The sequence below is a fragment of the Rhinoderma darwinii genome, chromosome 4 (genome assembly GCF_050947455.1).
Source record: "Rhinoderma darwinii isolate aRhiDar2 chromosome 4, aRhiDar2.hap1, whole genome shotgun sequence".
Lineage (NCBI taxonomy): Eukaryota > Metazoa > Chordata > Amphibia > Anura > Rhinodermatidae > Rhinoderma > Rhinoderma darwinii.
In genome coordinates, this window is record NC_134690.1 from 246,262,892 (window position 1) to 246,276,781 (window position 13,890).

Here is a 13,890-nt window from a genome sequence, read left to right on the forward strand (position 1 = left end):
TTGGCCAATGTTTTCATAATCCCATGCAAGAGGCACATACAAAGCAATAAAATTACTCTTAAAATTTTGGAATCAAGCAATTTCATTAGACTTGCTAAGTGATGGGATTTACTAGAACTAGGGCCAAAGGAGGTTGTAATTCTCTCCTTATTTATTTCTGTTACTTATATAGTGCCAACATATTCTGCCGCCCTTACAAAGGTCCACACTTACTGTTCCCATTGGGGCTCACAATCTAAGTTTCCCTATCTACTAGGGAAATAGTTTTTGGGGGTGTGGGATGAAGCCGGAGTACCCGGAGGAAACCCTTGCTGCCTCTTTATAATCTTATATATACACCATATATGATACATCAACAAAAACATTATAGCAGGAAGAATGACTAAACAATGCCCTAGAACAGGGGTCAGCAACTTTCGGCACGCCAGCTGTTGTAAAACTACAATTCCCAGCATGCCCTGACAGCCAAAGACTTTAGTATACTAGTCAAAGGCTGTTAGGTCATGCTGGGAATTGGAGTTTCACAACAGCTGGAGTGCCGAAGGTTGCTGACCCATGCCCTAGAACCATCTACACAGTTTACACAATTTATACAAGTACTACAATATTAAACACATCTATTTAGCCCAAACCTAGCTGGGACCAGGATTCTCAGTTCATTTATCAGAAAATACTCCCTACCAAGTGATAGTCTACAGAAGTGCTCAGTCATAGAACAATAGAAGTAATGAAAGATGATCTTAGAACTTAGATTTATAATAAATTTTTGTTAAGGTGAAAAAACAAGCATCTGATTCATCAAGAAGCAGTATTGCAAACAAATAAGTACAACAAAATGACTTTAAGGCCAGGTTCACACACACACTTTTGATGCAGATTTTGGCTCCGATTTTTATTACCCAAAACACGTTGACACAAAAGAAAGGAGATGTATCAATCCACTTTTGGCTTTGTTAAAAAAACCGGAGCCAAAAACTGATACAAATACTGCATCAAAACTGTGTGTGTCATGTGGCCTAAAGGGTTATCTGATAGTCCAGAATTTCACAAGACGAGAAGATAAAAGAAACAGCCAACTATGAAACACTTTAGAGTAAGAGCAGCTTATTGAATTTTAGGGAGGGGTTTCTGGAGGTTCCTTACCAGTATATTTTCCATACTTTTACATGATCATTCGATAATCTTGCCCTATCAGATCTAGCAGCTTCTTATTTTAATATAATAATAATATTTAAATATAACTATATTATAATTTATATTTGGATTAGATTATATTATGCCATAACTACCATATTTACGATGAGTTGACTGTTGGATTTAATTGAAATTCGAATCAACATGCTGAAACCCTTATCCAAACTTGATGAAACAATGGTCTGATCAGTACCTACAGGAAAGATAGGTCACTAAAAGGGAGCCGTGACTAAAATCCATTGCGACATAGTGAATGCTGATTGGAATTGGATATGACAGGTGAAACAGCACATGGACCAAAGGACTGTGGTACAATGATCAAACAGAGACGTTTCACAGTGACAGTTACTGCCACCCTACCGCTAGAGAGAAAACGGAGGCTCAGTAATAACTATTACATGCATGGTTTTTTTTTTCTATGAAGACTAGCAGCGCTGCAAATAAAAAATAAGAAAGGAAGTTAACAGATTGGAAACAAAAAGCCAGCATTATGGAAAATTTTAAAAACGAACACGAGTAAAAAGCTTCATTAAGCTGGGTGCATAGTTTAAGGCACAATAAACGGGGTTTTCCCACTATATTAACCCCTTAGTGACCAGCCCATTTTAGGCCCTAATGACCAAGCTATTTTATTCGTTTTTCTATAGTCGCATTCAAAGAGCTATAACGTTCTTATTTTTTCGTCTACATAGCTGTATGAGGACTTGTTTTTTGCGGGATTAGTTGTGCTTTTTAATGGCACCATTTTTGGGTACATATAATTTTTATATTAACTTTTATTAACCTTTTTGGGGGGGGTTATAAAAAAAAAAATGAAATTCCGCCATTGTTCTATGCGTTTTTAAATTGACGCCGTTCACTGTGCGACATAAATAACATGTTACCTTTATTCTATGGGTCAGTACGATTACGGCGATACCACATGTGTAGAGGTTTTTTTATGTTTTACGACTTTTGCACAATAAAAACACTTTTGAACTAAAATTATTTGTTTTTGCGTCGCTTTCCAAGAGCCGTAATTTTTTTATTTTTCCATCAATGTAGTGATTTTTTGGGCTTGTTTTCTGCGGGACAAGACGTAGTTTTGAATGGTACTGTTTTGGGGTGCGTGGGACTTATTGATTCATTTTTATTATGACTTTTTTGGGGGGCAATGGAAAAAAATTGCAATTTCGCCATGGTTTTTTGCGTTTTTTTTTTACGGTGTTCACTTTGCTGTTTAAATTACATATTAACTTTATTAATGGAGTCATTACGGTCGCGGCGATACCACATATGTGTACTTTTTTTTTTTTTTTTTTCACTTTTACTAAATAAAACCACTTTTTATGGAAAAAAAATGGTTTTATTTATTTTTTTACTGTACTTTTTATTATTAATATTTATTTCACTTTGATGACTGATTTTATTAGTCCCACTAGGGGACTTTACTGTGCGATCATCCGATCGCTGCTATAATGCTCTGGTATACTTCGTATACCAGAGCATTATTGCCTGTCAGTGTAAATCTGACAGGCAATCTGTTAGGACGTGACTCCGGCGCGTCCTAACAGGAATATGTCCAGGGCAGACCTGGGGGCTTTTATCAAGCCCCCGGCTGCCATGACACCCCATCGGAGACCCGCGATTGCATTCGCGGGCCGCCGATGGGTGACAGAGGGAGCGCACTCCCTCTGTAAACAAAGTTAAATGCCGCGGTCGCTATTGACGGCGGCATTTAACGGGTTAAACGGCCGCGATCGAAGTAAACTTCGATCGCGGGCGTTGGAGCAGGAGCTCAGCTGTCATCAGACAGCAGAGCCCCGGCTCCTGCCTGCACGGGAGACCCGTGCAGGACTTAGACTAGGCTGACGTGAAAAGGAGTCAGCCTAGCCTAAAGCCCATTAGTGAATCACGTAAAAAGGCGTATTAGTGGTCACTAAGGGGTTAAGTGATGACATATTACTAGGATGGGTCATCACTTTCTTAACAGTTATTCCCTAGAATGAAGTGGCATTTGGAATAGGCAAAGCACAGCAGTCCCTGCGACTCTTTCCCTGCACAGCACCACTCCTGATCCAGCACTGAACCTCATTGACTAGCAATACCAGCGACTGTCTGGTGGGAGGGACACAATGCAAAGGAAATGGTTCAGTGGTGGCCGCAACATAATGGTAACTGTATATTCTAGTGATACAGTATGGGAAACATCACTTACATATTCTTACGATACAGCATTCATGTCTTTAATGGCCTGTTGACCTATACCTGGCCAAAATATTTTAGACCTAAGGTTTCTGTGAGTGTGTCAACCGACACATGTCCAGTACACTTATCCAAATCTATTAGTGATATCGATATATCGGAGAGAAGTAAGAGACACAGAGACAATGCTTTGTATACCCAAAAATATTCTTCTCTGCTTTATTGAAAGAATGCAATTACAATAATATCTTTCAAAAGGGGAGCAGGCTTGAACTTTAGCCAATCGTTTACAATGTGACGTTGGCTCTATCTCAGCCAATTACATACAATGGGGAGTTGCTCGTGCAGAGCCAATCACGAAAAGCATGAAAGGCAGGACAGTATTACTAAGGGGAGGCAGGGACACCTAGCGGCATACATAATTATGATGCTAGGAGCCCTGCTCCCTGAACTGTGTTCGGTCCGAAAAATGCGGCCGACGTGCGGACCGTATATCACGGACCGAACACGGTCTTGTGAATTAGGCCTAAGTATAATTTATTTAAACTGCCTGTTCAACCTAGTAGGTAATTTTAATTCTAAGTCCTGAAATTAAGAGGTGTTCTCTGAATATGTAGCCTTAAAGCACAGAGACAAAATACATTGGTGCACTGGTGCAAATGCACTAGACTAAAGGCAAAGAAAGTTCTTCAGAAACAATTTAGATTAGACCAGCATTCAAAAACGTATATAAACTTAGGTGGTAGACAAAACATCTACAAGTGATAAAGAAATTGCTAGATTTGTATTCAGGCTTCTATGAACAAGGTTCTAGCTGGGGGGGAGCCTGACAAAATGAATTTTCTTTTTTTAAAATCATGTAAATGTTTTAAGAAACTTTTTCCCCCACAATTCAAAGAAAAAAAAAACACAGTCAAACTCTCCCTTCCTACCAAAGTACAATTATTCAGTTGTATGGGATAAATCATATAAAAAAAAGTACAAAGTGGGAGGATGATACTTTTCTAAGATCAAAAGTTATTTCCTACGAAAAACAAGGAACTAAAACGTAAGTTCCTGAGTTGTCTACTTGTGTCAAGTCTTTTATGTTATTCAGCAGTTAACGTCTCAGCTTGAGGCTGGATTTACATGAGCATGTGCGTTTTGCGCGCGCAAAAGGCACTTAACAGCTCCTCGTGTCATCACCATATGATGCGCGGCTGCACAATTTTCACGCAGCTGCCATCATTATGACACTCTGTTAGTATGTTTGTAAACAGAAAAGCACCAGGTGCGTTTCTGTTTTCAATCATAGTTTTGACTGCTGTTGCGCGAATCACGCGCGTCACACGGAAGTGCTTTCGTGCGGTGTGCGTGATTTTCATTTGCATCCATTGACTTCAATGGGTGCGTGATGCTCGAACAACGCACAAATATAGGACACGTAGTGCGTTTCACACAGCGGACACACACTGTGTGAAAATCACTGACTGTCTGCACGGCCCCATAGACTAACATAGGTCCATGCGAGGCGTATATCACGTTCGTGTAAATAAGCCCTAAAGGGAACCGGTCACCAGCATTTCACCTATTGAACTCTGACTCGTCGCTGGCCGCTGTTGTCAAAAGTTCATTGGTGTTCTTCCCTCTCCTAAACTCCTCCTCCGACCGTAAATAACTGCAAACATTTTGCGCCTTTTATGGTAATAATCCGACAGTCTCAAATAATCCGAAAACTGGCCCACCCATAATGCGGTCAATCAAAAGTAAGGATGCGGGGTTAACCCGGAAAGGCTTGATGAATGAAGATATGACTCTTATGCTTATTAGCATACGGTACAGGAACACCAAAAAACTGATAACTACATAATTACTTTTCACCCACATCCACCAGGTATTACTGGTTTAATAGGTGAAATACTGGCAACAGGTTCTCTTTCAGGTTCCAGGTAGGGACTCGCAAGTGTGGGGATCCGTGACGAGGATTGCGAGCTTGCGTTCTTTTGGCCAAAACGACAATCAATACCCCATGTTTTTTCATGGTTACTTATACTGTACATACTTTTTTTCAGGACACAGCCAGGTCTTATGGTGCTGGGAGAGCATGGTGTGCAGGTGTTTGGCATTGCATACAGGGCAACCCGCTCTATCTTACAGTATGGGCGTTCTAAATAGGCTGCTATATGGTGATAAATGCTGTGCCTCACTATCCAAACACTATACCTCCATGTTTTACACACTGCACTCACATCTTTGTATCACTCACAGCCCTGACCCCTATACACTGCACTTAGTAATGTTCCCTATATTTCACATGTATACCATACACAGTATATATATATATTTTTTTTAATTCCACATTTACTTCCATGCCCCACACACCACTCCCCTTAAGATTAGTGGGAGTGGTTATTATTATTTAACACACCTCGGCACTTCCCTTCAGTAGCATTCTCTGACCTGGTCGCGTCCTGTTTGGAACAGGTTCTTACCCTCCTAATTTGTGAGTATGGCCTTTTCTGTGTTTTTAATTATATTCTATGTCCCAATTTTTTTGAAGGTTCTCTTTAACTTGACCATATATAGGAAGATTTCTTTTCCCGCAATTATACCAGTGTGTAGATATTTTCGGTCATCAGGATTCTGGCCAGTAAAAGGGACATAATGGAGAAATGTGTGCAACAATGGGAATGATTTTCAAACTGAATAGTTCCCACTAGGGCTGGGCTATTTTGCCAAAAAATAAAATCTAGATTTTTTTTTCAACTCTTTGGGCGATTTTCGATTTGAATCTCGAATTTTCTTATTTTTTTCTGTTTATTTAATAGTAATACCAGGAGATAATAAAATAAATTTTCTTTATATAAATAACTTAACATATATTGCTATAATTATTGTATGTAACTACACAATTTTTGACCTCTGCAAATACTTTTTTTTAATCATAAAAATAATTGAAACATCTAGAAGGGAGGTGGGTTGCGATTTACAAAGGAGGGGGGTGGTGGGATATGCAAGGGGGATGCCATCTACAGCGGGGCGGTGTGGCTATAAACTAGGAGTCTCTGCTTCCCAACGGAACTGTTGTTCCGTACTGTATCATTTTGTTCAAAACAGAATAGAAGTGCCATGGGGAAGCAGAGACAGGACGGAGCTGGCAAGGCAGTGGTGAGGTGGCAGGGTGGAGCTTCCCCTTGCAGCTCGGCGCGACGGCGCCACTACGGAGTTGACTCAACGATTCTGTTAAACAGATTATAGAGAGCACTTGAGGGTGAATTAATCGAATTAATTGCCGAGCCTTAGTTCCCACTGTTTCAAATATTGTCCATGTGTATTACAGCACATGTAGATTCTCATCCAACAGCTGTTTGCATGCGATAAACAGTGTTTAAAGAGGCTCTGTCACCAGATGATAAGTGCCTTAACTCCTTCATAATCTGATCGGCGCTGTTATGCAGATAAGTGGTTTTTATTTTGAAAAACAATCATTTTTGAGCAATTTTAGATTTATGCTAATTAGTTTCTTAATAGACAACTGGGCGTGTTTTTACCTTTTACCAACTGGGCGTTGTGAAGAGGAGTGTATGACGCTGACCAATCATTGTCATACACTTCTCATTGTTCCAGCCCAGAATGATCCACAGCACAGTGTGATTGTGCAGTGAAAGAAGTTGGGCTGGAACAATGAGAAGTGTATGACGCGGATTGGTCACTGGTTAGCGTCATACACTCCTCTGTACAACGCCCAGTTGGTCAAAAGTAAAAAAAAAAACGCCCAGTTGGTCATTAAGAAACTAATTAGCATAAATCTACAAGTGCTCATAACTTGCTCAAAAATGATAATTTTTCAAATAAAAACCACTGCTGTTATCTACATAACAGCTCCGATCACATTATGTAGGAGATAGGACACTTATAATCTGGTGACAGAGCCTCTTTAAAGGAGTTGCCCAGTTTAGTAAACCTATTTTCATATACCCTGTTGGGAAAGTCTCAGTTAATAGAGTGGAATCCACAGGACTCTTATATTTTGGTCAGAGTGGAGAGCGATTACAAAGAGCGTCTTTCTCCGGAGGACTTGTCCTGTACTGCATTACACAGACAACCAATTAATGTTAATGGACACAGTGTAATACTTAGTTTCCCCTGTGAAGGCGTTGCGGTGAAAATGAACAAAGAAAAAGCGGTTAGCTGGGGTCCCGGCAGGGAGGCACTTTGTGTTCTGCTTATTGCCAACAGACCCTTCTAAGTATTGTCCAAAGTGCACAACGCTTTCAAGTAAGTTGAGAATGATTGAAAATACATCCTATATTTGTTCTGACAGATGGAACAAATACCATTAGCCAGAATAGTTTTAAGCACCGTAGAGACCGTAATCTGCTATAACAATTGTCGTTCACGGTCTCATCTATATGAATTATTGTTAAATCTGTCAAAACCATCCCTCCCTCTTTTCTTACATCGATAAACTTCCTGCATATATTAGCTCAACTGCAGATCACTTATATTCTTCGCCGCTTGCAAAACCTACGCCAAAGAAAAAGACACAAATGCCCTACTAGTGACCACACATTAAAAACCAATATGATCGCCATTTCATCCCCCACGGAAGTTGTTTTTCTAGACTCCTGTAAGCCAAATTACAGTGAATTTGTCATCACAACATGACATTTTCTGCTGTTCACCTATAGAGTGGGAGAGGGTCAGCAGAGTATTCTTATTATTATTAGAGGGCAGGGGATATAACGGCACTACTGTAGATAAGGGAGGATAGCAACACTAAGAAAAGCTTAGGGGATTTTTGGGGAAAGCTTTTACGTATTTCTTTTCTTTATTTGGCAACCACTTAACTACGACTAATGGTTGATTTCTGTACCATTCATGATCGTATTAACTGTGAAATGAATCGCTCCTTATGGCATTGCTGTTGCATCTTTTCTAAGTCCCCCCTTGGCCTTACTTCCTTTTGTGATATAGCCAACCAGCGAAAAAGTAGGAGGAACAGTCAGAGGTTTTTTTCTCCTTAATTTACAGACCGAGCTATGCATCTGGAACACAGCTGCAGGTCCTGGGGAGGAGAGCAAATGTAGGAAAAGAGGAAGGAACACTGACACAAAAGATCCCTTTTGTGCTGGCCAAGAGCTGCATGTTTCAGCCTCCACGTATAATACGAAAATAAAGAAGATCTGTTCTACTGGTAGACTGGATATGTGATGTGTTTTTGTGTGAAGAGCAGTAAAGATCTGAATTTTACAACAAAACTGGAGATAAACCACTTCGCAATTTCAAGGGCAACCAGCAATATTTTGAAAGCAGCACAAATGTATATATCTTTAGACCGTGAAATGTTGTTAATAGTGGCAATCTGCTTTAAATTTCAGAATATGGGTTTAAAAAAAAAAAAACATTAAAAAAAATATTGAATTTAGACCCAGAAAAAGTATTTTTCTTGCCATAACATCCTGCTTGTTTAGAAGTGCCTGCGTTATCGGTTTGTAGCGTTGCCAGCGTTTTACTAATTCTCCAGCTGCTCCCAGGAACAGAACGCTGCAGAGAATATATTTCAGAGATAAATGTATTATTTCTCCTAAATTCTGCCTCCTTCCCACAATAGGAACATAACACGTTACAAGTCATAACATATAAGCTGGTGACAACCCGAACGCAGCTGCCTACATAGAAAAGACATTTCAAAAGATCAAATATAGCCACTGACAAGCAGGCAGCATATCCTTACCTTTGGTTGCAATTCGCACACACTGAGTCTTCGTTTCCTAATGGAAAACAAAATATCACATCATTGAATTTGCATATTATTTAATCTATATAATTATGAAAAAACACAACAATTAATGGTATTTAAAGGGGTCTTTCCACTACAGACATTTAAGGTATTCTGATTGAATATGCCATGATTGTATGACTTGTGGAGCAGTCCCAGAGTGCTTGATCTCCCATCTAGCAGAGAGGTAGCTGCATACAAACACTGTTAAGCGCTAGAGCCATTGGACTATCCGCTCATAACCGCAGCACACTCACATGTACGGCACATGAACGCAGCCACTGGAGGGAGGGGAGGTTCAATTTGTAAATTAGATAAACAGCAAGACTCAAGACCATTCCCATTCCGTGCAAAATCCCATCCCTAGTTTAGGATCAATGAAGTTCTAGAAGTCCCTTTAAAAAGTAGTACATTTTGTTAGATGTTTCTTGTTGTACAATATTGGTATTTTTCTATTCAGTCGCTAATATATGGCCAATTCTAGGATCTGAATGAAAATCCTCTTAACATTTTAGAAACATAAAAACAATACTTCCCTCCCCATATTTAAACTAAATAAAGTTAAATAAATTGGGTTTAATTAGAGTATTCCTTTAAGAGGATGCCGGCAGGTCAGTGTGTAAAGTAGGAAGTGACAGCATTCTTGAATAAGTTTATGCTTTAGTCAAGCTCGGTTCACATTTGAGTCAGAGTCTCCGTTTGGAACCTCCGTCGCAGTTCCCGCCAGCACAATAAACACCACAACAGAATACTACGGACCCCATTATAAATCAATGAGTGCATCAGGCTCAAGTGGAATCAGTCATACGACGCAAATTGGAGGCCTAAAACTCTGTTCACATCTCCAAAGAGGACAATAATAAAAATTACGAAACCGTTAGCTATAACTAGATTTGCTAGATTTTTGCTGCTGTCCGAGTAAAACAGAAGTGGTAAAAAAAAAAAAAAGACCATTTGGCGGTATTACTGTGACCATAGCCCTTCTGATCTGCAACAGTTGATATATAAATTCAAAATCATTGTAAGGCCTCATTCATACTTTGCATATTTAATCCGTAGTTTGCATGCGTTTTTATAAAACACAAAACCAGGAGTGTATCCTAAAAACACAGAAAAAATCTAATGTAAAATACATACTACTCTTTTCTGCATCCACAAATTATTTTGGCTTAAAATAAACCGATGCAAAATAGTGATTATATATGAAAGCGTTAATGAGGCCCAAGTCAGAGCGGTCATATTGCTTGATTTCGTAAGAATAAACAACGAATATCATTAATCTGTTTGATAGTATGCTATGCAGTTACTGCTACCTATGGTGGTTGAGATGAAATCAATAATTTATAAGCAATTAAGAGGAATATGGCTTTTTGGGGTGTTTTTTTTTTGGCCAATAGGATAGCATTTTAATGCCATATATAAAGCATGAGTACTAAAAGCAAATGATAAATATTTTTCTATCTTATAAACTGGAAATTTGTTATCTGACCGCAAAGAAACTAATCCCCATCTACTGAGAACTAATTTAAACAGCAGTATGCCGTTGCATAATGATTTACATCTGCAGTTTGACCTCTATTACTAAAAGGCTGAAGTAATAATTGCACTGATCTCAAACTATCAAGACCCCAAACAGAAACAGAAAAAATCAGAAGCTTCATTTTCCTTTGGTTATAAACATCCAGGTACAGATCCCAGCCATCAATCTTGCGGCACATCCCAGCAATTTCATCTAATCCCCAGACACCTGGCATGGTGACTCTATAACAAGGACACTGCGATCTCCAGGAGACCCTACTTATCTAGAGGAAGATTCTCAAATTGGATTTTAAAGCATCTTGTGTTATTGCACTCCGTGCTGTGCTTTTCTCTTATTCACTTTAAACAAGCAAATCATTCACAGATAGCAGCTTTGGCTTCAGTCTTGCAGCTTTTCAACCATTTAGCCCACTGCTTGCCCCCCTCTGAATTCTCACAAAAGCCAACAAGCAACAATTTTATGAAAACAAGCACATAAATGTAGTAACCAAAACTGCACACTACGGGGAATATACACTTCTCCTTATTCTACAGATTTCACGAAAAAGCCAACAAAACATGTTGAATACCTGATTAACCCTTTCATGACCAAGGCATCATTGATACCTGCGTGTCCAGGTCAAATTTAGCATTTCTGATATGCACTTGTTTAAATTATATCTTTGCAACCGCTTTGAATATCACAACTATTATTAATTTGTTTTATTTTACAAGACCTATGAGGCTTTCATTTCTAGAGTAGTTTAATTAATTTCATGCTAAAAATGTGAAAAAAAAACTTTCGTAATATATGTATACACACACACACACACACACACACACACACACACACAAGCACACACACATTTATTCTGTACAGCTCCATAACAATTAGTCGTCTTCTCTCTCTGTGACCCTGGATCACTGTGAGCAGAGTGAAGAGGGCTATAAGGCTATATTCACACGACAGTGAAAAAAAAGGGCAGTTAACAGATCAACGGTCATAGCTGTTTTGTAACAGGAAAGAAAGGGAAACGATGATCCAGCGCTTTAAAGTTTAAAATGAAACGTGAATATTCTTGATATATCCCCTTGTACCTGGAAGCTATTCCTTGATTTTCGATTTGGAATAAAATTTCAACTCACGTTTCATTTTAAACTTTAAAGCGATGGATCATCGTTTCCCTTTGTTTCCTGCTTCATCGCCGTGTGCCGTCACGGTGATCCTGGCGCGGTCTGCGGTTGAAACCTGCTAAATGGTGAGCTGGAGGATTCCTCCATAAATTTCTGTTTTGTAACAGTGTGTCTCAAAATTTGAACACATTTCCCGGCCTCATTGCCCACTGTAGATAGCGCCCACTGTAAATGCCACAGTGCCCATATAGAGACACAGCTCCCACTGTAAATAGTGCCGATGTAGATAGCGGCAGTGTCTCCTGTATGTACTGCCCATATAATGCCACACCCCCCTGTAGGTAGCACCACACTCAGTGTAGATTGTGCCACCCCCCTGCAGATATCTACAGCGGGAGCGGCACTATCGCCACCCCTCACCCGGTAAAGGGCACCCCTTTCCTATAGACAGCACCACTGTAGCTCCCTGTAGGAGCGAAATCCCTCTGGCCGGGGATTCCGCTCCTAGAGGGAGTCCCTGATGTCTCTATCCAAATATGGACAGTGACATCAGGGGCTAACTCTAAAAGTGGAATCCCCTGCCAGAGCGTTGGCAGCACTCTAGCCAGATATTCCACTCCAGGAGTAGCCCCTGGCATCATGGTCCATATATGGATAGTGACGACAGTGGCGAAATCCCCGGCCAGAGTGTCGGTCGGGGATTCCGCTCCTAGAGAGCCCCTTACGTCACTGCCCTAATGGATAGTGACTTCAGGGGCTCTCTCTAGTGGAACGTCTAGGGCCGTGCACGGCCTTAAAGGTCCAGTACGTGTCCAGTTGCAGTGAATCTGCAATTAGCCCAGAATGCTGCTGGACTATAAAAAGTGCTCTGCCCTCTTGATCATTGCCTGAGAGTTGTTGTGTTACCTAAAGTTTGTCTTGCAAATGGTCTCCTAGTGTTTTCCAGTTCACAGTGTTCCTGCTGCCTGTACCCTGTATCCCGTGCTACCTTGCCTCTGTGCCGTCTAGAGTTGAAGTCGAGTTGTGTCTTCCGCTGCATTTACTGTGTTACACCCGCCGGGTGTCTGTCTGCTGCCGGAGACTCCTCTTAAGCCTAAATCACTGCTACTTTCTACATTGCCTCATTAACCCTGTCTGGACTATAGACATGGTATTGTACCTGTTTGTGCAGCTGCCTTCCCGCTACGCGGTACGGCCCAGTTGGTCCACACCCCGCACCGTGACATCTAGTAGTGGAATCCATGGCCAGATCGATCTGAGCGGGGAATCCGCTCCTAGAGGTTAGGTGGCTCTATCTACAGGAAGGGGTGCAATGCTATCTACAGTGGAGGGGTTGCACTATCTGCAGGGGGTGGTACTATCTACATGGGGATGGAGAGACGTCAGGGATTGCAGACCTATTCATTTCTATGGCCCCATGCAAACGACTGTGGTTTACAAAATTCCAAGTGGGGGCTGCAAATCTGGATGGCGAAAACTCAGGACAAGTCACTTTACGGTTCGGCTCTGCGGATTCACTAATATTGGTGAATTTTTCTGGATCCTGATGACACACGGTAGCACAACAAAGGCTTTTTGCGGTCCGACTGAGCGCAAAGGACCCATGGTTTTGCGTACCGCAAAACCAATGCGGTCATGTGCATGAGGCCAGAGAACAGATTTGAAAAGAACAATTTGCACCTCTTCTGTGTTTTAGACGCTCTACTGGTTTTGGCTTACAAATGATGATGCATATAAAATGTGAAAGTGGCCTTAACAAGGAGGAGCCTAGATATTCACCTTAACCAAATAATTCACCCACCAAAGTGTTTTTATTTTTTTGTTGTCTTTTGGGGGGGGATGGGGGGAGTGGCACCTATTAACACGTATAGTAGGATTAATATTCAATGATTAACTATATTTAATCTAGAGTTGTATTCAACTTTAAACTGTACTTATTTGAATTGTATTTACTGGCAATAGATAGACCCAATAGTTTTTTTAAATTTAAATATACTTCTCTGAAAGGGAGTGGTACTGCACCTTTAACTAGGGTGCTATATAAGGTGTAGATACACACAATGCAACTCAATGGCTGAGGAATTCCCAGATGGGATGAA

The 13,890-nt window shown here is 40.5% G+C and overlaps 1 protein-coding gene across 21 annotated transcripts in view; it reads right to left on the minus strand.

Annotated features, from left to right (window-relative positions):
- The window catches only part of PTPRK (protein tyrosine phosphatase receptor type K), a 473,693-nt gene that overhangs the window by 113,182 nt on the left and 346,621 nt on the right, over positions 1 to 13,890 (minus strand). For all 21 annotated transcript variants that reach the window (XM_075862349.1, XM_075862356.1, XM_075862353.1 and 18 more), the window contains exon 13: positions 9,095 to 9,131. In XM_075862349.1, coding sequence (XP_075718464.1) covers positions 9,095 to 9,131 — 37 coding nt within the window. The remainder of the gene's footprint in view (positions 1 to 9,094; positions 9,132 to 13,890) is intronic.